The following is a 27297-nucleotide window of genomic DNA, read 5'->3' on the forward strand; positions in this document are numbered from 1 at the left end:
AAACGTGCTTTCTGAATACAAGTACCCGTTGTTAGAGTAGAAACGTGCTTTCTGAATACAAGTACCCGTTGTTAGAGTGTAGAAACATACTTTCTGAATACAAGTACCCGTTGTTAGAGTAGAAACATGCTTTCTGAATACAAGTACCCGTTGTTAGAGTAGAAACATGCTTTCTGAATACAAGTACCCGTTGTTAGAGTAGAAACATACTTTCTGAATACAAGTACCCGTTGTTAGAGTAGAAACATGCTTTCTGAATACAAGTACCCGTTGTTAGAGTAGAAACATGCTTTCTGAATACAAGTACCCGTTGTTAGAGTAGAAACGTGCTTTCTGAATACAAGTACCCGTTGTTAGTGTAGAAACGTGCTTTCTGAATACAAGTACCCGTTGTCAGAGTAGAAACGTGCTTTCTGAATACAAGTACCCGTTGTTAGAGTAGAAACATGCTTTCTGAATACAAGTACCCGTTGTCAGAGTAGAAACGTGCTTTCTGAATACAAGTACCCGTTGTTAGAGTAGAAACGTGCTTTCTGAATACAAGTACCCGTTGTTAGTGTAGAAACGTGCTTTCTGAATACAAGTACCCGTTGTTAGAGTAGAAACGTGCTTTCTGAATACAAGTACCCGTTGTTAGTGTAGAAACGTGCTTTCTGAATACAAGTACCCGTTGTTAGAGTAGAAACGTGCTTTCTGAATACAAGTACCCGTTGTTAGTGTAGAAACGTGCTTTCTGAATACAAGTACCCGTTGTTAGAGTAGAAACGTGCTTTCTGAATACAAGTACCCGTTGTTAGAGTAGAAACATGCTTTCTGAATACAAGTACCCGTTGTTAGAGTAGAAACGTGCTTTCTGAATACAAGTACCCGTTGTTAGAGTAGAAACATGCTTTCTGAATACAAGTACCCGTTGTTAGAGTAGAAACGTGCTTTCTGAATACAAGTACCCGTTGTTAGAGTAGAAACATGCTTTCTGAATACAAGTACCCGTTGTTAGAGTAGAAACATGCTTTCTGAATACAAGTACCCGTTGTTAGAGTAGAAACATGCTTTCTGAATACAAGTACCCGTTGTTAGAGTAGAAACATGCTTTCTGAATACAAGTACCCGTTGTTAGAGTAGAAACGTGCTTTCTGAATACAAGTACCCGTTGTTAGTGTAGAAACATGCTTTCTGAATACAAGTACCCGTTGTCAGAGTGTAGAAACGTGCTTTCTGAATACAAGTACCCGTTGTTAGAGTAGAAACATGCTTTCTGAATACAAGTACCCGTTGTTAGTGTAGAAACATACTTTCTGAATACAAGTACCCGTTGTCAGAGTGTAGAAACATACTTTCTGAATACAAGTACCCGTTGTTAGTGTAGAAACATACTTTCTGAATACAAGTACCCGTTGTTAGAGTAGAAACGTGCTTTCCTAAGAGGAGGAAGAGGAGGAGAGGAGAAGGAAGATGAAGAGGTGAAGAGGAGATATTTAGGAGCTTATTATTTGCCTCTCCTCCTCTCCTCCTCTCCTCCTCTCCTCTCTCTGCCTCTCTCTCTCTCTCTGCCTCTCTCTCTCTCTCTCTCTCTCTCTCTCTGTCTCTCTCTCTCTCTCTCTCTCTCTCTCTCTGTCTCTCTCTCTCTCTGTCTCTCTCTTTCTCTCTGTCTCTCCTCTTCCTCCCTGCAGTTCTCCTCTCCGCCAGCAGGGGGAGCTTCTCTCCTTCCTCTCGAGAGAAAGAGAAAAGGGGGAGAGAGGGAGATGATTAAAGAGAAGAAAGGCAGCATGAGGAGGGAGGAGAGAGGAAGGAGGAGGGAGGAAACGTCAGCACTCCATGCGTTAAAAGGGCAGATGGTAACGGCGGGTAACTGAGGATCAGCTCAGAGGAAGAGGAGGAGGAAGAGGAGAGAGGACCGCGAGACGAAGAGCATCTGAGCGGAGGATATAACCAGGAGAGAGGGGGAGACACACACAGAGAGGAGACCACGAGGAAGAGGAGAAGTGAAGAAGAGGAGGAGGAGATCAATGAGAGGCTGAGATTTCAGGAGATTCAGCAGAAAGAGAGGAAGAGGAGCGACTGTGAGGAAGGACACATGGAAGACTTTAGGAGAGGAAGAGGAGGAGACGTATTCACGGAGTTCACTCAAACTTAGAGAGGAGGAAGAGGAGGAAGTGGAGGAAGAGGAGGATATCTGAGAAACTCCTTTTATTACACGAGAGGAAGAGGAGGAGGAGGAAGAGCACTTCTCCCTGCTCTCTGATCCGATGGCCTGTTACTACATCGTGATCAGCTCCACTCACCTGCACGGCGGACAGCTGCGGAGCATCAAAGGAGTTTTCAGAGGACCAATCGGAGCCGGAGGAGCACATAAGGTAAGAAATCACAGAAACAGGCTTTTATTTTGAAAGGGCTAAGCGTGGTGCGCTGTGGGAATGAACTGTGGCTGTCATGCTTTTGAAACTCCAGGATTTTTGGGGTAATTTTATCTCCAGAGGTTGCTGAGACAACAACAAAAAAAGTGCTTTTATTTTGTTAATGAATTCCACATTTATTACTTTTCATTGTGCTTTTATTGTGAAAGGTTATACATGTGCGTTGGGACCGTCACGTCTTTAAACGGCAGTGTTTGTTGTGATTTTAAATCCACAAGTTTGCTGTGAGACAGAGAAAAAATAATTGTTTATGTGCTTTTATTTGGAAAGGTGTCAGAAAGAGTTTAAAACACGACGAAGTGCTTTTATTTTGAAGGGGTTAAGAGTGGTGCACTGTGGGGATGAACTGTGGCCGTCATGGTTTGAGTTGTGTTTGTGGTTTCATGAGCAGAAGTTGCGGAGAGACAAAGAAAAACAAAGCTCTTATTTTGGAAATGAATTACAAATCCATTACTTTTCATCGTGCTTTTATTTTTGAAAGAGTTACGAGTGTGCACTGTAACTGTCATGGTTTGAGTTGTGTTTGTGGTTTCAGTGTTGTTGTTGTTGTTGTTGTTGTTGTTGATGTGAGACAGAGGGAAATAATGTTTTTACATGCTTTTATTTTGAAAGATGTCAGAAAGAGTTATTTTGAAAGGGCTAAGCGTGGTGCACTGCGGGGATGAAGTGTGACTCTCATGGTTTTGAAACTCCAGGATTTTGGGGGTAATTTGATCTATCTTTATTTTGAAAGGTTATACATGTGCACTGTGACTGTCACGTCTTTAAACTGCAGTGTTTGTTGTGATTTCATCTCAAGAGTTTGCTGTGAGAACGTGCTTTTATTTTTGAAAGACGTCAGAAAGAGTTAAAACTACGATGAAGAGCTTTTATTTTGAAGGGGTTTAGCGTGGCAATTATCGGTCTAAACTGGGAACGTCACTTCTTTGATCTAAAGGAATTTATTTTGTGTCTTCACCTCCAGAAGTCTGTGAAATAGAGACATTTTTATTTTGTTTTTGAAGTGCTTTTATTTTGGAAATTATTTATACATTTATTACTTTTCATCGTGCTTTTATTCTGAAAGGTTATACATGTGCACTGTGACCCTCACGTCTTTAAACTGCAGTGTTTGTTGTGGTGATTTAATCTCAAGAGTTTGCTGTGAGACAGAGGGAACTAATGTTTACCTGCTTTTATTTTGAAAGATGTCACAAAGAGTTAAAAACACGATGAAGTGCTTTTATTTTGAAGGGGTTAAGAGTGGTGCACTGTGGGTCTAATCTCTGACCGTGGGGTCTTTTAACTAAAGGGTTTTATTTTGTAATTTAACCTCCAGAGTTTGCCGTGAGACAGAAAAAAAGAAATGTACATGCTTTTATTTTGGTAATTAATCACACATTACCAGTGCTTTTATTTTTGAAAGATTTTAAGCGTGTCAATCAATCAATCAATCAATGTTTATTTATATAGCCCAATATCACAAATGTTACATTTGTCTCAGTGGACTTCACAGTTTGTACAGAATATCAGTATGACAATACGACACCCTCTGTCCTTAGACCCTCACATCGTACAAGGAAAAACTTCCAGAGAAAACCCCACAGTTTAAAGGGGAACATGGGAGAAACCTCAGGGAGAGCAACAGAGGAGGGATCCCTCTCCCAGGACGGACAGACGTGCAATAGATGCCGTGTGTAAATTGAAAAGATAATACATTTGCAACATAGGTAGTCCAAATGTTTTGAAATGCATGTGTGTATAATAAGAAGATGAATCCACGAGGATATCCATCCAGGACTTATGATCCAGGACCGCAGCCACGACTCAAGATCCAGGACTCGCAATCCATGACACAGGACCGCAGGATCATCCATGACTCCGGATCCCGGCGTATATAGACACCAAAAAGAAAGACATTTGGGGAAGCTGGGTTAATCGGAACATGAGAGTACACAGGTATAGACAGAGAGAAGGAAGAAGTAAGATGTCCCCCGACAAACTAAGCCTATATCAGCAAAACTGTGCATTGTGCATTGTGAGTCTAATCTCTGATTATCATGTAGTTCATCTCCAAGATTTATGTTAAAATGTCACCTCCTGAAGTTGCTGTGAGAAAGAGGAAAAGGCTTTCTCACAGTGCTTTTATTTTGGTAATTATTTCCACATTTATTAACCTTCACAGTGCTTTTATTTTGAAGGGTTACGCGTGTTCATTGTGGGTCTAAAGAGTGACCGTCACGTCTTTTATCTCCAGGATTTGTTTGTATCTTCACCTCCAGAAGTTGCTGTGAGACAGAGGAAAACAATTGTTTACGTGCTTTTATTTTGGCAATGGTTCACACAGTGCTTTTATTTTGAAAGGATTATGCAAGTACATTGTGGGTCTGAACAGTAACTTTCAACTCTTTAAACTGTATCTTCACCTCCTGAAGTTGCTGTGAGACAGGAACAAGCCTTTCTCACAGTGCTTTTATTTTGAAAGCCCTTCAGATCTTTGACAGTGTGCATTACAGCGGAGAGTCATCCGCTCCTTCATCTGGGTTTGCTCTCTTAATTAATTGCCACTTCCATTAGGTTAATTGACTTTGTGTTGGATGCTGGGGGTCGGGGGAAAGGGGGGGAAAGGGAGGGAAAGGGGGAGGGAAAGGGGGAGGGAAATCTGACTAAGAGCTTCCCTTCAGCTCCAGGTCTGTGTTTCTAACCTTTAAAGACCTTTTATTTCTCTTCAAATATACATTTATCCTCAGATTGAAACGCTCTCAGGTCGCTCAGCTGCTGGAAAACATCCCCGTGTTTCAAGAGCTGCAGAGAAACTGAATATATAAAGAAAACACGTTTTATTTTGCACGTCTTGACGCTAAAAAATACTACTTGTTGGTAAATTAGAACTTGATTTTGTTTGTCAGCAACATTTTAAAATATGCTGAAATACTAAATAAAAAGCACGATGTTTTGACGTCTGGATGCAAACCGACCGACGCCACAGATTTACCAGCATTACTTTTAAAGTTCATCTGCAATTCTACAAATGATCTGCTTTAAAACCTCAGAAAATAAAACATATATATTTCTTGGATGTCTTAAAGTAAAAAAAACCTACCTGATGTTCTTGAAAGCAGAGCAGAGAAATGTATTAAGAATATATGTATTACATGGCTCAGTTGAATACTCTATTCTGATTGGTCAATTCAGAACACGTGACACGTTGTTAATCCAGACCAGACAGACCGCTGTCAAGGACTTACTGACCGTAGTTAAGGACTTACTGACCGTAGTTAAGGACGCTCACATCTGCAGAAAGAAGTCCGGTTGATGGAACGGTATATAGTTTGGAACTGGGACAAGGAAACAGCGGAGAAGTAACGGGGCAGAAACCCTCCTTTTTTACGCAGCGGTCCAGACATAGACATCAGGCGACACATGTTCAGTGTGCAGTTCCTTTGGCTTTAGGGCAGGGATATCTAGATACTCTCCAAGGTCTGACATCATGAACTGTGCTACTTTTAAAGCAAGCAGCGATGTTTTCAAATCTGTAATCAAAGAGCTCCTCGAAAACACTATCAAAGCAGTTCCTGCCGTTGCTACGTTAGTTCAAACGGTAACAACGGACTATTTCTCTTAGCGGATGCATTTCCTTTGAAATCAATAAAAACATTTCAATGAATATCGGGAGTCATGTCGTTACTTAGTTGATAAAGTGGCCGTGTGATGAGCGGGATAATGTGCAGCGTCGGGCTCCTGATCCGCCTCGCTGCACATTACCCCTTACTCACATTACCCCTTACTCACATTATCCCTTACTCACATTACCCCTTACTCACATTATCCCTTACTCACATTACCCCTTACTCACATTACCCCTTACTCACATTACCCCTTACTCACATTACCCCTTACTCACATTACCCCTTACTCACATTACCCCTTACTCACATTACCCCTTTCTCTCATTATCCCTTACTCACATTACCCCTTACTCACATTACCCCTTACTCACATTTTCCCTTACTCACATTACCCCTTTCTCTCATTACCCCTTACTCACATTACCCCTTACTCACAAATTCCCTTACTCACATTACCCCTTTCTCTCATTATCCCTTACTCACATTACCCCTTACTCACATTACCCCTTACTCACATTACCCCTTACTCACATTACCCCTTACTCACATTACCCCTTACTCACATTACCCCTTTCTCTCATTATCCCTTACTCACATTACCCCTTACTCACATTACCCCTTACTCACATTTTCCCTTACTCACATTACCCCTTACTCACATTACCCCTTACTCACACTACCCCTTACTCACATTACCCCTTACTCACATTATCCCTTAATATCATAAGTGTCTTTGAACAAACTCCTCTTTAGGTTTTTAAAGTAGAAGTACTCAGATCTTGTACTTGAGTAAAAGTAGAAGTACTCAGATCTTGTTCTTGAGTAAAAGTAGAAGTACTCAGATCTTGTACTTGAGTAAAAGTAAAAGTACTCAGATCTTGTACTTGAGTAAAAGTAGAAGTACTCAGATCTTGTACTTGAGTAAAAGTAGAAGTACTCAGATCTTGTACTTGAGTAAAAGTAGAAGTACTCAGATCTTGTACTTGAGTAAAAGTAAAAGTACCAGAGTGTAGGAATACTCTGTTACAGTAAAAGTCCTGCATTCAAAATGTTCAAATTCAAAGGGTTATTTAGGAGGTATTTATAAATCCATGTAGTGGAGTAAAAGTACACAGTAGCATAACATGGAAATACTCAAGTAAAGTACAAGTACCTCTAAATTGTACTTTGTACTGAGTAAATGTTCTCGGCTCCTCCCTCTCGGTGCATGGTGATGTTCCTTCAGAGTAGACGCTGCTCTTCAGACTCTGAATGTGAACATGAGTCATTCTAAACTCCAGATTTCTGTCAGAGACCTTGAACACAACACTCTGCACAGTATTATGGGATGCATTCTTAATCACAGGAGGTCATTAGCCCTGTGTGAGGCTCGGGTCAAACTGCAAATAATAATACAAGGATTTTATTCCCGTAATTTTATATAAAAGTATTTTATATTTCATCCTATTCATTGATTTCGTCTTCCCTTATTCCCGAGAGGCATCAGCACCTCATTGTGTTTTATATTTGAGTGTCAGGGTTTTGGTGCATGTCAGACCTAGGTGACATTTAGGTGACATTTCCCTCTTTAATTAGCTTTATTATTACATTTCCATGTTCTTTTCTACAGGGTTTCCTTTTGCAAGCTTTTAAAGCTAATCAAAAATGTTGCTTTTGCCTTTCAAGGCCGTCGATAGATGTCTGGCCGTCGATGAGCGTCCTGTCGCCCTACTCAGATTGGTGTGTCCCGCCCCGTCGACTCAACATGTCGGCTAAAGAAATCACTCTGATTGGCTGTTCAACTAGCGAATCAGTGCATGAGAAGCGAAACGGAACTGAGGGACCCAAAGAAACGATTAAGAAGGCAAACACAGACGGCTATTCTTTTTCATTTTCATCTCAGCTGGACGCAAGAGTTATTTTTCATCACAGCGATCTGGAACGAAGAAACCGAAGACCAACGCACGCTATTTGTTGTTTGTTTTTATCACGCAGTCTGCTCTTCTTCTCTGGTTATCACGCAGTCTGTCTTCAGGTTGTTGCCTCTTTTGAATGATGGATACACACTACCGCCGCCTGCTGGTGAGGAGAGTTATTTCCACTCACGTATGCGCAGTGCGTACGTGCTACTTGGCCGTCGGCTGAAGTCTTTGCGGTGTGTTCCAGTGCGACACATGGCCAAGACGCAGAGACGTGAGGAGACACAACAGCCGGGTCCGTCTGGACGTGTCCTCTGGGGTCAGCTTGGTGTGTCCTCTGGGGTCAGCTTGGTGTGTTCTCTGGGGTCAGTTTGGTGTGTCCTCTGGGGTCAGCTTGGTGTGTCCTCTGGGGTCAGCTTGGCGTGTCCTCTGGGGTCAGCTTGGTGTGTCCTCTGGGGTCAGCTTGGTGTGTCCTCTGGGGTCAGCTTAGTGTGTTCTCTGGGGTCAGCTTGGTGTGTCCTCTGGGGTCAGCTTGGTGTGTCCTCTGGAGTCAGCTTGGTGTGTCCTCTGGGGTCAGCTTGGTGTGTCCTCTGGGGTCAGCTTGGTGTGTCCTCTGGAGTCAGCTTGGTGTTTCCTCTGGGGTCAGCTTGGTGTGTCCTCTGGGGTCAGCTTGGTGTGTCCTCTGGGGTCAGCTTAGTGTGTCCTCTGGAGTCAGCTTGGTGTGTCCTCTGGGGTCAGCTTGGTGTGTCCTCTGGGGTCAGCTTGGTGTGTCCTCTGGAGTCAGCTTGGTGTGTCCTCTGGAGTCAGCTTGGTGTGTCCTCTGGGGTCAGTTTGGTGTGTCCTCTGGGCTCAGCTTGGTGTGTCCTCTGGGGTCAGCTTGGTGTGTCCTCTGGGGTCAGCTTGGTGTGTCCTCTGGAGTCAGCTTGGCGTGTCCTCTGGAGTCAGCTTGGTGTGTCCTCTGGAGTCAGCTTGGCGTGTCCTCTGGAGTCAGCTTGGTGTGTCCTCTGGAGTCAGCTTGGTGTGTCCTCTGGGGTCAGCTTGGTGTGTCCTCTGGGGTCAGCTTGGTGTGTCCTCTGGGGTCAGCTTGGTGTGTCCTCTGGAGTCAGCTTGGTGTGTCCTCTGGAGTCAGCTTGGTGTGTCCTCTGGGGTCAGCTTGGTGTGTCCTCTGGGGTCAGCTTGGTGTGTCCTCTGGGGTCAGCTTGGTGTGTCCTCTGGAGTCAGCTTGGTGTGTCCTCTGGAGTCAGCTTGGTGTGTCCTCTGGTGTCAGCTTGGTGTGTCCTCTGGGGTCAGCTTGTTGTGTCCTCTGGAGTCAGCTTGGTGTGTCCTCTGGGGTCAGCTTGGTGTGTCCTCTGGGGTCAGCTTGGTGTGTCCTCTGGAGTCAGCTTGGTGTGTCCTCTGCGGTCAGCTTGGTGTGTCCTCTGGAGTCAGCTTGGTGTGTCCTCTGGAGTCAGCTTGGTGTGTCCTCTGGAGTCAGCTTGGTGTGTCCTCTGGAGTCAGCTTGGTGTGTCCTCTGGAGTCAGCTTGGTGTGTCCGGGCCTTTAAGCGTCTTTTCTGACCGTATTTCTCAATAATCATCCCTCCTTGTCTGCTTTAATCTGGAGAACATTGGCCCTTTCTTTCACAAATCACTATTTTATAATATAATGTATTTCTTTAATTGTGATTGCAGCTGATTATTAGAGGTTGTAAACAGTGTTGTCTCTTTGTTAGCAGCACCCTGTTTCCAGATGATCTGCTAAATGAAGTGTTTGTGCAGGAGGTGCACATTAATAATAGTCTGATTAATAATGAATGATCAGAGAATCCTAGCTGCTGTCACATCATACCTTAGCACAAGGTGTGTTCATTGGTATTGTAGACTATATCTGCTTGGCTGATTTGGATCACTTGGTGGTTTGGGGGTTATTGAGGATGCAGAGTTCATTTCTGACATTTTGAGGATCAGAAATGGCAGCTTTAACCAGAAAGAGGACATATTTGAACTCTCATTGGACTAATTGCAGTGAATTTTGGGTGGAAGTGGATCGGACAGATCCAGCTTATTTAGTTGTAAATAGAGTGTCCACGGTAGAGTTGATAATGTGCATCTTGTGCTCTCTGCATCCAATGGTGTCAACACTTTAGTCAAAATCATTTAAATGAGTAATATCTCAGTCTGCAGACGTCACATTCTTCCTCTTTGGCTCCAGATGGACGAGTGTCACACATGTTGTTTTTTGGACATTTAAACTGAGAAATGGAAAAGAAGTCGATTTTAGTGACGGATTATCAGACAAGCTAAATCAAGCAGAGACACCGCAGCAGTCCACACACACACACACACACACACACACACACACACACACACACACACACACACACACACACACACACACACACACACACACACACACACACACACACACACACACACACACACACACACACACACACACAGCATTTTGAGAGGAGGGGATCAGAGATGTAATTTGATGACGAGCAGCTTCTCTCTGATGAAACTGAAGGAAACACGTCTGAGGAATCTAAAAATCACGCTGCGTTCACGAGAGGAAGCGTTAGAGTTGGTACACCCACACACACACACACACACACACACACACACACACACACACACACACACACACACACACACACACACACACACACACACACACACACACACACACACACACACACACACACACACACACACACACACACTGCAGCTTTTCTGTCGATTGTGAGCAACTGACCGTAACTAAACATGAAGGAAGTTATGTGAACTCACCTTGGAGACAATAAGTCAATAAGTGACCCTTAAATAAATATTGTAGCTTCTGCAAAAAAATGAACAATACTTTAAAATAAATGTGAAAAAAGGGTTGGTGTTGGAACATGTCAAAAAGAGGATTTTTATGAACTTCTCTGTGAATTGTGAGCAAAGCTGGTGATAAATGAACTAATTAGCGGGCTGTTAAATCATCATCTTGCTTTGTTTTTGAAGGTATATAAAGCTTTTTTAGGACAAAAGAATTAAAGACCGTCGTACAAATATAGTAACTCTCTCAAAAATGTACAAAACCTTTATATACATTTCACCAGAACATAATTGGAGCAGGGTTAGGATCTCCTGAGGGGATGACGGTAACACTTTATATTAAGGTACAAATGAACCATCAAGTTGTTCATTAACCAGCATATCAGCAGTATGTTGGCTCTTTATTACTACGACTACTACATTTCATTTAGCTCAGGCTTTTATCCAGAGAGACTTACAATAAGTGCATTCAACCAACAAGATACAACCTTGAAGGAAACAGAATCATATAAGAACATCAGGTTTCATAGAGCCAAACATTTCAAGTGCTACTTAACTGGCTTTAGATAAGCCAGCCCTTTATTAGTATATAAGTGCTTTGTTAGTAATTCAGTCGCTTGAAGTTTTTATTATTATATTATAAAATATATATATATTATATTAGTCATTATAAAACACTTAGTAATGCCTTATTCTACATGACCATATTCTACAAGCACTAGGCCATTCAATCAGGAGAGACGGTGTTGATGAAAGAAGACATATTTATTGCCAGGAATACACAAATGAATGTAATTGAGTTTTAGCGATTAGGCCCTGTTGTGCAGGAGTATCATTCGGGAGGGGAGAACCGATCAGATGAAACCCCCCGGGGTCTAGACCCTGGTGGTGAATGGATAGTTGGGGTCGGTCTGAAGGGGAGGGGCTTAGCTAGACCCTGGTGGTGGTGAATGGATAGTTGGGGTTGGTCTGAAGGGGAGGGGCTTAGCTTGACCCTGGTGGGGCTGAATGGATAGTTGGGGTCGGTCTGAAGGGGAGGGGCTTAGCTAGACCCTGGTGGGGCTGAATGGATAGTTGGGGTCGGTCTGAAGGGGAGGGGCTTAGCTTGACCCTGGTGGTGAATGGATGGTTGGGGTCGGTCTGAAGGGGAGGGGCTTAGCTTGACCCTGGTGGTGGTGAATGGATAGTTGGGGTCGGTCTGAAGGGGAGGGGCTTAGCTTGACCCTGGTGGTGGTGAATGGATAGTTTGGGTCGGTCTGAAGGGGAGGGGTTTAGCTTGACCCTGGTGGTGGTGAATGGATAGTTGGGTTCGGTCTGAAGGGGAGGGGCTTAGCTTGACCCTGGTGGTGGTGAATGGATAGTTGGGGTCGGTCTGAAGGGGAGGGGCTTAGCTTGACCCTGGTGGTGGTGAATGGATAGTTGGGGTCGGTCTGAAGGGGAGGGGCTTAGCTTGACCCTGGTGGTGGTGAATGGATAGCTGGGTTCGGTCTGAAGGGGAGGGGCTTAGCTTGACCCTGGTGGTGGTGAATGGATAGTTGGGGTCGGTCTGAAGGGGAGGGGCTTAGCTTGACCCTGGTGGTGAATGGATGGTTGGGGTTGGTCTGAAGGGGAGGGGCTTAGCTTGACCTTGGTGGTGGTGAAGGGATGGTTGGGGTCGGTCTGAAGGGGAGGGGCTTAGCTTGACCCTGGTGGTGGTGAATGGATAGTTGGGGTCGGTCTGAAGGGGAGGGGCTTAGCTTGACCCTGTTGGTGAATGGATGGTTGGGGTCGGTCTGAAGGGGAGGGGCTTAGCTAGACCCTGGTGGTGGTGAATGGATAGTTGGGGTTGGTCTGAGGGGGAGTGGCTTAGCTTGACCCTGGTGGTGGTGAATGGATAGTTGGGGTCGGTCTGAAGGGGAGGGGCTTAGCTTGACCCTGGTGGTGGTGAAGGGATGGTTGGGTTCAGTCTGAAGGGGAGGGGCTTAGCTTGACCCTGGTGGTGGTGGTGAATGGATGGTTGGGGTCGGTCTGAAGGGGAGGGGCTTAGCTTGACCCTGGATTGACAGGGACAGGAGGTGAAAGGGGGGGAGGAGTGTTGTGTCAAGTCACCTGAAATGACAGCTGTCAGAGGGGAGAGCAGATTTAAAAGGGTTAGCGGAGCGCTATGATAGGTGAGAATAGAGCGAAATGATTGGTTAAGCTGGAGAGTGAAGCCCCCGATCACTTATTGAGAGGAGAGAGTGTTGTAACATAGTCATATTAAATTAATGAGTAAAGACGGTCTTCCTGGTTGAACTTGCGCTGAGCTTCATTTGTATTTTTAAGAAAAAATTCAGCATTAAAAATGGATGACTTAAACATGACAAAAACACTTAGGACAATGAGTATATGTCAAACTACAGTGTATTATATTTTAAAGTGGAGGGCTGTGCAGAAAGGAGCGGAGAGTTGAGTACATGGCTCACAGTATTAAGAAAGACAAAAAAGAACAAGATAATAATAAGTAATAGCAAGCAATACGCGTGAAGTCCTTGAACCAGGCTTACCGTATTTAACGAACCAGAAGGACATCCTTATTCCTCACTTTTACAGGAAGCAGCCCAGTTTGTCTCCACGTCATGTTGTCCTGATTTGAGTGAACTATCCCTGCCTTTAACGTGAGGAACTCTTTAAAATATATCATCTGATTTAACCCTCCTGATTGGTCTACAGGTGACAGGTGACAGGTGAGCGTTTCTCTGAACCTTTAATTGGGATCTGTTTTTCAGCGTCTCCGTTTCTGTGTTACTACTCCTGCTGTCAGCTCATCACACAAACACACACACACACACACACACGCACGCACGCACGCACGCGCACACACACACACACACACACACACACACACACACACACACACACACACACACACACACACACACACATACATACACACAGGAGCATCGCGGACCTTAGTTTATTTTTTCCATTGTCTGTATTCATTTTTTTCCAAAAGCTAAAACGTACCTGAGCTTTTTTAAAATCCCGTTTGAAAACCCACTTATTCTCCCGTGTGTTTGCAGATATGAGAAATGTCAGTGTGTGTTTTTAAATTGGGGTTTAGCGTCAATGTGTTTACGTCACGTATGACAGTCTGTGGCTTTATGGTTTTATTGTCCTGTGTTTTGTTTATTTATTGGTGTACAGCACTTTGTTGTTGTTTTGAAATGTGCTGCAGAAATATAGTTGGATTGTAGCAGGCGAGAAAATACAGTAAAGTAAATAACACAAAAAAACACAAAAAACAATGAAACTGATTTCATCACTGCTAAATACTAAATATATATATCCATAAATCAAATACAAGAGGTGACTCTGCCTCTGTCTTTATTAAGCAGCAGCACAAATACTCAGTGTGTGAATACAAGGAATATATTTTAAATGTAATTGAAGTAAAAGTACACAAGTGTTGGCATCAAAAAGGTAAAAGTATAAGCTACTAATTACGCAGAAATGCGTGAGAATATTTAATGAAATGTATTATTATTATTATGTAAATAAGAGGTGTTATTTTTTTTAAATACACTTTTTAATTATTACGTTATATGCTATATATTATGAGTTTTAAACCCGTTGCACTGCCCAGTCTGCTCTGATTGGTTAGCTGCTTAGTTAAGTCCCGCCCCCTTAGCCTATCACGTACAATGTGTTGGAGCGTTAACCAATAGGAGCGCGATGATCCCACAGCGATGTCACTAGAAGTAAACCAAGGAGTCAAAGGGAGGCGGTTCAGACAGTGTGTGGGATTTTAGCCTCTGCATCCCATTTACATGCACTGAAACCTATAGAAGGAGAGGGGACACCACAGAAGAACAACATGGCCTCGTTATGACTCGCCTCATGTGTGTTTTTCTGATTTATGACATTGATTACGACGGCCCAGCTGTCTGAAGCTTTCGCACCTTTAATTAACGACATCACAGTTGCTATAGAAACGTCGATAGGTTGAATAACGTTTTTTAATTCTTAATTAACACGAAACGTTGACAACTTCCGAGCGTACGAGCTGTTTGAGAGGCTAAACCTCCAGACTTCTTTAAACAACTCGTGAAGTCTGTTTTCTTTTCTTTATCGAGCTGAGTGTGTGTGTGTGTGTGTGTGTGTGTGTGTGTGTGTGTGTGTCTGTGTGTGTGTGCGTGTGTGTGTGTGCGTGTGTCTGTGCGCGTGTGTGTGTGTGTGTGTGAGTGTTTTCAATTAAAACCTTCGACTCTGCTGAGAGTAAAAACCGATTCATCCCCGAGGTTATGGTGCAATATTCTGACATCCGGCCCAACAACACCCCTGATAATACTACACCATAACACACTGCCTGTTAGAGAGAGAGAGAGAGAGAGAGAGAGAGAGAGTGTGTGTTTGTGTGTGTGTGTGTGTGTGTGTGTGTGTGTGTGTGTGTGTGTGTGTGTGTGTGTGTGTGTGTGTGTGTGTGTGTGTGTGTGTGTGTGTGTGTGTGTGTGTGTGTGTGTGTGTGTGTGTGTGTGTGTGTGTGTGAGAGAGAGAGAGGTATTGTGTGTATTATGAGGTTTGAGCTAAGTCCCCAACAGCATGGCTCCTCACTCCATAAATTAGCGCCGAAGAGGACACTTTGTGCGAGCGTGTCTGTGTGTGTGTGTGTGTGTGTGTGTGTGTGTGTGTGTGTGTGCGTGTGAGTGCGTGTTTGTGTTTAACCGTAGCGGCCGGTCTGCCTGGGATTGAGCGGATACGAAAATGTGTAAGCATGTTTCTGAGAGTGTGTTCAGTGGATGTGACTTATATGTACTAGTGTAAATGTGTGTGTGTGTGTGTGTGTGTGTGTGTGTGTGTGTGTGTGTGTGTGTGTGTGTGTGTGTGTGTGTGTGTGTGTGTGTGTGTGTGTGTGTGAGTACATGGTGTGCTTCATTGATGTGTGAAACATCAGCTATGACTGTGGAGCCATCTGCTCCAAAGGGACAGAGAGTGTAAGTGTGTCTGAGCAGGAAATCTTTCTTCTCCACGCATGACTGAGTGTGTGTTCGTGACACAGCAGAGTGTGTGTGTGTGTGTGTGTGTGTGTGTGTGTGTGTGTGTGTGTGTGTGTGTGTGTGTGTGTGTGTGTGAGTGTGTGTGTGTGTGTGTGTGTGTGTGTGTGTGTGTGTGACTGACTACTTGGCAGCACCAACAAGTTTGGGGTTTTTGTGCAAATTAAGTTTCTCTAGAATATTTTCAAACTCCTGTCGGCGTGTTGAAATATATTTGTTCTCTCCTTATTATAAAGTCATGTGACCGTGCTGTAGTTCCTTTATAGCACAACATTAGCCTCCTTTAGCTTAGCGGTGGAGACGTGAAGTCATGTGACCGTGCTGTAGTTCCTTTATAGCCCAACATTAGCCACCTTTAGCTTAGCGGTGGTGACGTGAAGTCATGTGACCGTGCTGTAGTTCCTTTATAGCCCAACATTAGCCTCCTTTAGCTTAGCGGTGGAGACGTGAAGTCATGTGACCGTGCTGTAGTTCCTTTATAGCCCAACATTAGCCACCTTTAGCTTAGCGGTGGTGACGTGAAGTCATGTGACCGTGCTGTAGTTCCTTTATAGCCCAACATTAGCCTCCTTTAGCTTAGCGGTGGTGATGTGAAGTCATGTGACCGTGCTGTAGTTCCTTTATAGCCCAACATTAGCCTCCTTTAGCTTAGCGGTGGAGACGTGAAGTCATGTGACCGTGCTGTAGTTCCTTTATAGCCCAACATTAGCCACCTTTAGCTTAGCGGTGGGGACGTGAAGTCATGTGACCGTGCTGTAGTTCCTTTATAGCCCAACATTAGCCTCCTTTAGCTTAGCGGTGGAGACGTGAAGTCATGTGACCGTGCTGTAGTTCCTTTATAGCCCAACATTAGCCACCTTTAGCTTAGCGGTGGAGACGTGAAGTCATGTGACCGTGCTGTAGTTCCTTTATAGCCCAACATTAGCCACCTTTAGCTTAGCGGTGGTGACGTGAAGTCATGTGACCGTGCTGTAGTTCCTTTATAGCCCAACATTAGCCACCTTTAGCTTAGCGGTGGTGACGTGAAGTCATGTGACTGTGCTGTAGTTCCTTTATAGCCCAACATTAGCCTCCTTTAGCTTAGCGGTGGAGACGTGAAGTCATGTGACCGTGCTGTAGTTCCTTTATAGCCCAACATTAGCCTCCTTTAGCTTAGCGGTGGAGACGTGAAGTCATGTGACCGTGCTGTAGTTCCTTTATAGCCCAACATTAGCCACCTTTAGCTTAGCGGTGGTGACGTGAAGTCATGTGACCGTGCTGTAGTTCCTTTATAGCCCAACATTAGCCTCCTTTAGCTTAGCCAACCAATATTTGACTCCTGAAGGAGTTGTTTTATGTGATGTATTAGATGAGGAAATCAAAGAGTATTTTGTCGACCTAAAAAGCCACTCAGGCCCTTTCTCCATAAAACAGCTATTAGAGATTAAATTGTCGTCTTTTCAAACAAAAAATAATCCAATAATAGCAGATAGAAAAGCAAACACAACAACAATGCAGAGAATCTCTCCTCCTTCATGTTGTTCACGACTCACAGAATCAGAGGTGTAAAGTAACTAAGTGCATTTACTAAGTACTTTACTTAAGAATGCAGGACTTTTACTGTAACAGAGTATTCCTACACTACTTTACTTTTACTAAAGTACAAGATCTGACACGCAGAAGAGAGAAAGAGCTTCTCTCGGTCAGAGCGTTAGGTCAAAGTGGAGATACTTATCGAGGAGAATTGACTAAAATTCACTTCATTTGTTTGAGTTTATTTCTAAACAAAGTCAGGAAGCAGTGTTTGGACCAACCTTAGTCATGGGTTTGTTTCAAATACAAACATTTCAATATTAACTGTCACAAAAAATAGGCACATTTTTATTAAATGATGAACAAATATCTCCAAAGTGCCCTTCCATGCATTTGAGCCCCTTCCCCTCTAGCGTACTCAATGTGTGCAGAGCAGTTACTGAGCATATAACACACACCTCTCCATGGGGGCAACAATCTGACTTTAATCATGTAGACAGATATCTATGTTTATCTCAGTTTACAGAATAATTACTTCAATAAAAGAGAGAGAGAAAATGAATAAGAATAATACATGATAATCATAATGGCCTGAAGTGTGGCCTCGTTCCAAAGAGAAGCGTCTGATAGGAGGGAAAGGGTTCATCATTTCATCGACTTTGTGGACGTTACTTTTGAATATGAGTCAGTCATTTGAAAAGCTCTGATGTAAATAATAATATTCTAACGATCACAAAACAGAAGAAGGGTCTTCCAGGTTTGATTGGTTGTAATCTTTATTAGACAGACACTTGATAACTGATAGATATATATACCAAGGTATGAGAACACATGATGTAACACTGACACCATGAGAGATACAGGACTTATGAAATGCATCAAACACAAATCACATTCTTTCACATCCAATTCAAAGAAAATCACAATTATTTGAAGTGAAATAAAACATCAGTCTAAAAACACAGGATTAAAAATAAGGGGATTCAAATCATTGAATGTAAAAGCGATGTTTAAAAGGTTGATAAGTGAACCTTTAACAATATATATGAAAACAACACGGAGCAGAGCGGAGCAGGGACCCTAACATCACAAGTCTTTACAAGAAGAGCAAAACACACATTTACAATGTACAAGAATATATTCATACTAAACTAAATATATGTTTATGTTCATTTAAAATGTCTTTATTTACCCTTGAACATTTTAAACCGTTTTTTCTCTGTATTTTGGGATTTTTATATATGTTTTATTTACTTTCTGAAGTTTCACATTTTACATTTTTAAAATGGTCAAATAATTTATCAACCAAAATAATAATAATTATAATAATAATAATAATAATAATAATAATGATGTTACATGTTGCCGTTGGTCTCTGTAACCTCTCTCTCTCTCTGTCTCTGTCTCTGTCTCTCTCTCTGTCTCTGTCTCTGTCTCTGTCTCTGTCTCTCTCTCTCTCTCTCTCTCTCTCTCTCTCTCTCTCTCTCTCTCTCCCTCTCTCTTTCACTCTCTCTCTCTCTGTCTCTCTCTTTCACTCTCTCTCTCTCTGTCTCTCTGCCTCTGTCTCTCTCTCTCTCTCTCTCTCTCAGATGTTGTGTTTGCATGAATGTCTCACATCCAGTGTTTAAATGCTGTTTCTGAGCCGCTGTATGAAAGAGGACGAGGACAGAGGGAAGTGAAATGAACAGATGCATATCAAGTGTCCCGTGTTCTGGTCCTCAGGGTCACAGTGACTACAGCAACACAGAGCATCAGCAGCAGAACACTGAGCGCTGAGCATCTCACTGCGTAGAAGGTGGAGTAAACCCCAAAGGGGTCTCTGTGCTTCAGGAGGGTCTTGGTTGAAGACATACACTGATCATCATCGCCAATAACTGCACACCAATACTCTCCTGTGTCTTCCAGAGAGACATCAGAAATCACCAATCTCCCATCAGTGTCCCCGAGCACCTTGTTACTGGTCTGATTATAACCTAAACTAATGGTTCTTCCTTTGGTTCGGTTTGACTTAAAGAACCAATAGTGGCCCTTTTCCCAATCTTTGCATCTGAGAGTGACTTCTTCTCCCCCTGAGAAGAGCTCTACAGCAGGGGGGGGGGAATTTGGGGCACACCACCAGCCAATATGGTTTCAAGGTAGTGACGGTTTTACAAATGTACCAACCTGAGTGATATAACGTTACCGATGTTAACACCAGAGAGTAGTTCTGGTCCATTACACCCACAGGCTGGTTATGTTGTTCTGGGTGATTGTTGAATAACTCAGTCTTCCAATCTGGAGGCTTCTCTTCATTGAAACCAGAGTCAGGGCACTGCAACACAGCCGTGTCTTCCACTGAGAGATAGATCGTCTCTGTGTCCAGTTTATAATCTACAGTGATACTGCTAACACACTGCTGTTGGTCCATCAGCAGACAGGTGTATTCTCCGAGGTCAGCTGTTGAGGTGTTGGATATACGTAGAGCTGATGTGTTCTTCATCACTTGGTATCTTCCTCTATCATGTTCCATCACTGATGCCGTATCGTCCCCAAAAACTCTGGTCCATATTTTCTGTTCATGTCGATAATCCCGTTTGAGCCACTGGACATCCTGGTGGTCAGCTGCTCCAAGACAACGCAGGTCTTTTGTTTCTTCATCTCTCATTAATTCACTAAAGGAACCATCTAGTGAACCACAAACAGTAAGTGTGATGTTTCTCTCTCGAGTCACTTTGCCCTCAGTCCAGCACTCCTCTTGGTACAGGCCGGAGTCTGAACGGGTCAGGTTGTTGATCTCGTAGGAAGAAGTATCGGCCACGCTGACGAGTCGTTGTTTCAGGTCTTCAGGTACTGAGGAGTTCTGGGGCCAGAGGTCAGAGGTGTTCCACAGGACCAGCTTCTCCTCACCAACAGATCTGGAGATCAGGCAGGAGCCGGCCTCCTCTGGGAGCTGGAAGGTGAGAGAGTCTCTTTCCCCTCGGAGGACGATGAGTTCTTCAGCGTGAATGTTGCTGATGAGAGCAAGCAGCAGCACGGAGAGCTCTGAGACTGCAGCCATTCTGCTCCGAGGTTTCCTCGAGAGTGTTGTGCAAACACTGACACCGCTCACTTATAAGATCTGTATCAACCCTCAGCAACAGCGTCTCATTGGTGGACCGAAAACATGACATCTTTATCTCATCGTCATGGAAACTTTGAAGGGTAAGAGTTATCAAGTCATCTCTGGGTTTGGACTTACGTCAAAGCCACGCTCTTCGTGTCTGGACTTCTGATCTGAACATGTTGATATCTTGAGTTTGCTGCACAGGAAGACATTGATCTGATGGTTAGAGTTGAGGGGGTCCAGACCCCAGTTTGGGGGACTGGGGCTGTGAGGTAGAGAGGTGTTCTAACAATGGAAGGGTTGGGGGTTTGATCCTGATGTAAATTGGTAAATGCTGCACTAAGAGGGTAAAGAGGTGGTACCCCAAGGATCAGTGCTGGGTCCCCTTCTCTTTCCTGTCTACATGCTCCCTCTTGACCACATCCTCAGTAAGAACAGCATCAGTTTACATGTTTACTGTTTTTTCCATTGCTAAAACAGGTTTTTTGAAAACAGGGCTTATTTTCTCAAAACACTCCAAACCACACACACAAAGTGCAAACACCTCATAATCTTTCAGCACTGCAGCACCCACAACTACATTACCACTTACCAAAGCAAACGTTTGCCCCAAATGGAACTTCACTGACAGCACAAGACACTTTGTCCAACCGACTGCACTCTGCCGTGCTCAATCTAAAGCACACTCATCTTTTATGGCCTTCTGTCCGTAGAGAACGATGGATATAAAAGATGGAGCAAGTCTAAAGAGTATGTGCAGAAACACAAACATATTGTCCTCATACATTTGTTTTTCTACCAAACTAATTGGTGCTACTTTAATAGTTACAGTTGAGTAAGCAAACACATGTGCTCACTATCAAGTTCAGTTCATGGAAAGGAAAGTTTGAGGAGAAAAGATTTCTAAAACATATTTTTACAAAAAACAGAGGAAAGAAAATGTCTAAGGCAGCATTTAACCACCGGGCCTGACCGCCATGCTGCACACGACTCTCCAGCTGACTTCAGTTCATCCTCCCTCTCTCCTCCCTCTCTCTCCTCCCTCTCTCATCCTCCCTCTCTCTCCTCCCTCTCTCTCCTCCCTCTCTCTCCTCCCTCTCTCATCCTCTCTCTCTCATCCTCCCTCTCTCCTCCTCCCTCTCTCTCTCCTCCTCCCTCTCTCATCCTCTCTCTCTCATCCTCTCTCCTCCTCCTCCCTCTCTCATCCTCCCTCTCTCTCCTCCCTCTCTCATCCTCCCTCTCTCATCCTCCCTCTCTCATCCTCCCTCTCTCTCCTCCCTCTCTCATCCCCTCTCTCTCATCCTCCCTCTCTCTCCTCCCTCTCTCATCCCCTCTCTCTCATCCTCTCTCTCTCATCCTCCCTCTCTCATCCTCCCTCTCTCTCCTCCCTCTCTCATCCTCCCTCTCTCATCCTCCCTCTCTCTCCTCCCTCTCTCATCCCCTCTCTCATCCTCCCTCTCTCATCCTCCCTCTCTCATCCTCCCTCTCTCATCCTCCCTCTCTCACCCTCTCTCTCTCATCCTCCCTCTCTCTCCTCCCTCTCTCCTCCTCCCTCTCTCCTCCCTCTCTCATCCTCTCTCTCTCATCCTCCCTCTCTCCTCCTCCCTCTCTCATCCTCCCTCTCTCTCCTCCCTCTCTCATCCTCTCTCTCTCATCCTCCCTCTCTCATCCTCTCTCTCTCATCCTCCCTCTCTCATCCTCCCTCTCTCCCCCTCCCTCTCTCATCCTCTCTCTCTCATCCTCCCTCTCTCCCCTCCCTCTCTCTCATCCTCCCTCTCTCTCTCCTCCTCCCTCTCTCATCCTCTCTCTCTCATCCTCTCTCCTCCTCCTCCCTCTCTCCTCCTCCCTCTCTCATCCTCTCTCTCTCTCATCCTCCCTCTAACTCTTCCTCTTGCTGCTGTCCATATATCCAATAGGCGCATTCACACCGCAGTACTTTTCCCACTTTAGTTCATCAGAACTCTTTAGTTCATGAGAACTCTTTAGTTCATCAGAACTCTTTAGTTCTGATGAACTAAGTACAGATCGCGTTCACACCGGAATAAGTCCCTGGGGGAGGATTAGGAAAATGAAGCCGCCGAGTAAATCGCCAGAACTTCGACACCTCCTTATCTCCACCGCTCCCGTGTTGCCATAAATTAGTCTCTCTGCGTTTATGCGCTGGGCTAATGCTAATGCTAATGCTAATGATAATGCGAGGATAATAAAATGGCGGCTTCACAAAACGTTTTGGGAGTTTTACGGGGCGTGGTTTGCAATCTGCCCAGCCAATCAGACATCGGAACCTTTTTCTCTCACGAAAGTCCCTGCTCTCTAGCAGGGAAAAGGAAAAGGGGGTGAAAAGGTTCTCATGAACTCATTTTTAGTTCCGGCTCTTTTTGGTGTGAACGCAACATTTTGGAACTATATCGGAACTAAAGTTGGAAAAGTACTGCGGTGTGCACGCGCCTATAGTTGTTGTAAAAAGTTCTTACGAGTAGTCTTTTTCTGGTGCTTACATCCTGATTGCTGAGTCAACAATCAGAATGAGAATACCTTTGTTAGTTCCACAGAGGGGACATTTGCATCGTTACAGCAGGAAAGAGCCACAGACAGCTTAATGTTACATATGTTTAAAAAAGTACTAAGTTATGATATAATACAAATATAATAATTAAAAAAAAGTTAAAAAAGTTACATACTTTTCAAAATACAAATCCTGTAACAGTTCTTAGGATTTAGCAGCCAGGTATATATTACACAGTTATTAATGGCATATATATAATGTATACAATGAAGCAGTTCAGTCTTCACGGTCATGTGGCATGGGTATTTGTTGATTGGTTCATGTGTGCAGCATTTTGAATGGCATTGTTTTGAGAAGGCCAAACAAGTGAATATGTCAGATGTCTGGGTTTTACTTAGAGCAGTGTTTTGCAAAAAGTGTCAAGTTGAATTGCAAATTGCGTGCAGAGCTGAAGATGTGTTTAGAGTTTGGGAGATTTGAACTGAGGTTTTGCTCTTTAAGGGTGAGTTTAAATAAGTATGCTTAATGTGAGATTGTTTTGTGTTAGCAACTGAAAAAAACTGTAATAGACCTGGTATAAGTACCAACGCATGCTTTTTTACAATCTGAAACTTCAGTCTGCAGGCTGTGCAACAAACATGACATCTTTATCTCATCGTCATGGAAACTTTGAAGGGTTAGAGTTATCAGGTAATCTCTGGGTTTGGACTTACGTCAAAGCCACGCTCTTCTTGTCTGGACTTCTGATCTGAACATGTTGATATCTAGAGTTTGCTGCACAGGAAGACATTGATCTGATGGTTAGAGTTGAGGGGGTCCAGACCCCAGTTTGGGGGACTGGGGCTGTGAGGTAGAGAGGTGTTCTACCAATGGAAGGGTTGGGGGTTTGATCCTGATGGAAATTGGGCAAGAATTCATTTTTAAAAACACTTCGTTTTTTAGAATTGCTTTCATGTGATTTTATTTGACGTCTTTTTGAATTTTTTGCTAACACTTTATATTAAAACCTGTTTAGCCCCGAGCCTTTTTTTCCGGTCTCAGGCTCGAAAATGACATTCCCAGAACAAATGACCATATCTTCCCTTCTAAAAGGGTTAAATTAAGAATTGATAATAATAGAGTTGGATGTAGAAGTGTCAGAATCAATATAGATGTTTTTATTTTAAGTAAATTCAGATTGAACACAGTAAAAAACTGTAAATTATAGTGTCAGTCCAAAACATATTTTGTACTTATAGTGAAAACTAGCCTTGGATGATGGTAAGGTAGACTAAAAGCTTTAGGAATCCAAAGTACAACATATAATAAGTACCCTGTATCAAGATTGATGCAGAACAAGTGAAATTTGACCTTTTTAGAGAGATTTAGCAAAAGAAAAACACTTCTGGGTCATTTGGGTGGATTTGACCTATCTCTGGCCCCTCTTGCTCGATTTTGCTAATTGACATCTCTTTCTAACCGTCAGAGCCAATGGAATCGAGAGGATCCTTATTTGGTCATGTGTGTGTGTGAGACTGACGCATAGCCAAGACCGGAAGCTGCAATAACTACAATAACTACAATAATACACACGGCATCTATTGCACGTCTGTCCGTCCTGGGAGAGGGATCCCTCCTCTGTTGCTCTCCCTGAGGTTTCTCCCATTTTTCCCTTTAAACTGTGGGTTTCTCTGGAAGTGTTTCCTTGTACGATGTGAGGGTCTAAGGACAGAGGGTCTAAGGACAGAGGGTGTTGTATTGTCATACTGATATTCTGTACAAACTGTGAAGTCCACTGAGACAAATGTAACATTTGTGATATTGGGCTATATAAATAAAAATTGATTGATTGATTGATTGATAACTCTGGTGGCTACCATTAGCAGCTAACTTTTACTCTCCGATTTTTACATAAAAATTGAATTATGGATTATAAATAATTCCAATTATTGCCCAGAAACTTTATCAACCTATGGATTAACCGATTCAGCCGCGTTTTTTCTCGTTTTAATGCCATTGAACACGTCTTTTGATCAGATTGACAGCTACGGTGAGACGATCTCCCGTAAAAGCTCCGTAAAGGTACGTGTTGTGATGTCTGTGTTTGTTTCCCCTGTCGCGAGTTCAGATCACTAAGTGATGATATATATACCTAAATAATCTGTGGAGTCTCAGCTTTAATCGGATATCTTGTATGTGCAGCTACGATAAGTAATAAGGGTATCTTTTATCTTGAGTTCTGTGCTAAAGTGCGTTAGCATCTTTCGCTCAGGGGTAATTTAGATGCTTCTTATGAGACTTGTGTTTTGTTTTGGTAAAAATGGTTCATATCGTCAGTTAGCTGAGATTCTTCCCGTTAATCTGCCCTGAGACACAGTGTCGTGAAAAAAAAAAAGGACCCGCCGAGGGGGTCCTTGGGGTTTAACAGGTACATAAATTCACCATCAACTAGTTAATAATTAACAAGCTTATTAGCAGTATATTGGCTCTTTATTAGTGCCTTGTTCTACAGGACCATATAATAACACTTAACACATATGATCTATTCTTATGTAACAAAACATGAAACTATAAGTGTTAATTGTGTCTAAATGACAAAAGATTAAGTATTTCTATCTAAGAATATGTGTGTATATAATTGGTGTATACGAGTGCATTTGTGTACTTATACACTTGAACATATGGTGCTTATGTATATTCTGTGTATGTGTGAACATCTGAATGTAAAGAAAGTCACTTGAAAATAACTGTTAAACAAGTTTATATGCATGTATTATTATTAGTATTATTATTATGTATTTGCCAAGTACATGTGTACATATGTATATATTTAGATATACGTATTATTTAAAATATAAAAAGAGAGTCAACTGCTACTGACATGTGCAGAAAATGACCCTATATCTAGTTTTCTTATATATCTATATATATATATATATATATATATATATATATATATATATATATAGATATATATATATATATATACTCTATGCATTTATTCTTTTCTTGCCCTAACTTTTATTAATTTTCTCTGCAGTTTTCTTTATTTCTTTTTACTCCTTCATTTCTTTACGTTTTTGACGCAATGTTGTATTAGGATGATTCACGGGAGGGCTTCTTCCCATAAGCTATGCTTCAGCCCTCCCGCTTCTACTCATTTTGTTTATCTTTGTGTGTATGAATTATACTTCTTTCTTCTTTGGGTGAATTAGTAGAATATAAATATATATATTATATATATTTATATATATAAGGATGTAATTGAGTGAACTCAGTGGGGTGGAAACCATCACAGAATGGACCACTTTGAATGCTTTTGCATGACATTAGGAACAAATATAAAGTGTGAGGCCTGTGAAAACTTTAGTGTGCAGGATGTCTGACAAACATATCTCATCGTCATGGAAACTTTGAAGGGTTAGAGTTATCAAGTCATCTCCGGGTTTGGACTGACGTCAAAGCCACGCTCTTCTTGTCTGGACTTCTGATCTGAACATGTTGATATCTTGAGTTTGCTGCACAGGAAGACATTGATCTGATGGTTAGAGTTGAGGGGGTCCAGACCCCAGTTTGGGGGACTGGGGCTGTGAGGTAGAGAGGTGTTCTACCTATGGAAGGGTCGGGGGTTTGATCCTGATGTAAATTGAGCAAGATACTTAACCCCGAGCTGCTCCCGATGGCGATGTGTGGATGTTAGTTTCTCTGAGCAGTGGGCTCCTTGTATGGCAGCCTCTCTATGAATGGCTGTAAATTGGTAAATGCTGCACTAAGAGGGTAAAGAGGTTGTACCCCAAGGATCAGTGCTGGGTCCACTTCTCTTTTCTGTTTACATGCTCCCTCTTGACTACATCATCCGTAAACACAACTTCAGTTTCCATTTTGAACTGCCTGCCTCCAGGACATCCACAAATGGATTCTCAAAACGTTCATCACCAGATTACTGCAATGCACTCATTCCCTCTCCCTCCTCTCTTCCACTTTTACTCAAGTCCAAGTTCTGAGTACTTCTACTTTTACTCAAGTACAAGTTCTGAGTACTTCTACTTTTACTCAAGTACAAGATCTGAGTACTTCTACTTTTACTCAAGTAGAAGACCTGAGTACTTCTACTTTTACTCAAGTACTAGATCTGAGTACTTCTACTTTTACTCAAGTACTAGATCTGAGTACTTCTACTTTTACTCAAGTACTAGATCTGAGTACTTCTACTTTTACTCAAGTACTAGATCTGAGTACTTCTACTTTTACTCAAGTACAAGATCTGTGTACTTCTACTTTTACTACTAAGTACGTACAGTAGTACACACCGAGTATTCAGCGTGCTGTCCCTTTAAGAGATCTGAAGATGTTGTTAATGAGATGGTAAAGTACATGCGGTGTGTGTGTAGCACGTTGTACTCCATCTCCATGGAAACGTGTTGGAGGGAGTGGGCGTCAACGAGACTCTCATGAACTCTGAGAGAGAGACATAGATCTGAGGAAACAC

At 43.0% G+C, this 27297-nt stretch overlaps 1 protein-coding gene across 1 annotated transcript in view; it reads left to right on the forward strand.

The window, feature by feature from the left end:
• The first annotated feature begins 1814 nt into the window (after positions 1–1814).
• LOC307044214 (uncharacterized protein) overlaps positions 1815–27297 on the forward strand; it is a 64305-nt gene continuing 38822 nt past the window's right edge. Inside the window, exon 1 of the mRNA XM_079689295.1 lies at positions 1815–2354. Within this exon, the coding sequence (XP_079545421.1) occupies positions 2247–2354 (108 nt within the window). The 5' untranslated portion in view covers positions 1815–2246. The remainder of the gene's footprint in view (positions 2355–27297) is intronic.

Source organism: Notothenia rossii (genome assembly GCF_949606895.1).
Source record: "Notothenia rossii genome assembly, chromosome: 6".
NCBI classification, from domain to species: domain Eukaryota; kingdom Metazoa; phylum Chordata; class Actinopteri; order Perciformes; family Nototheniidae; genus Notothenia; species Notothenia rossii.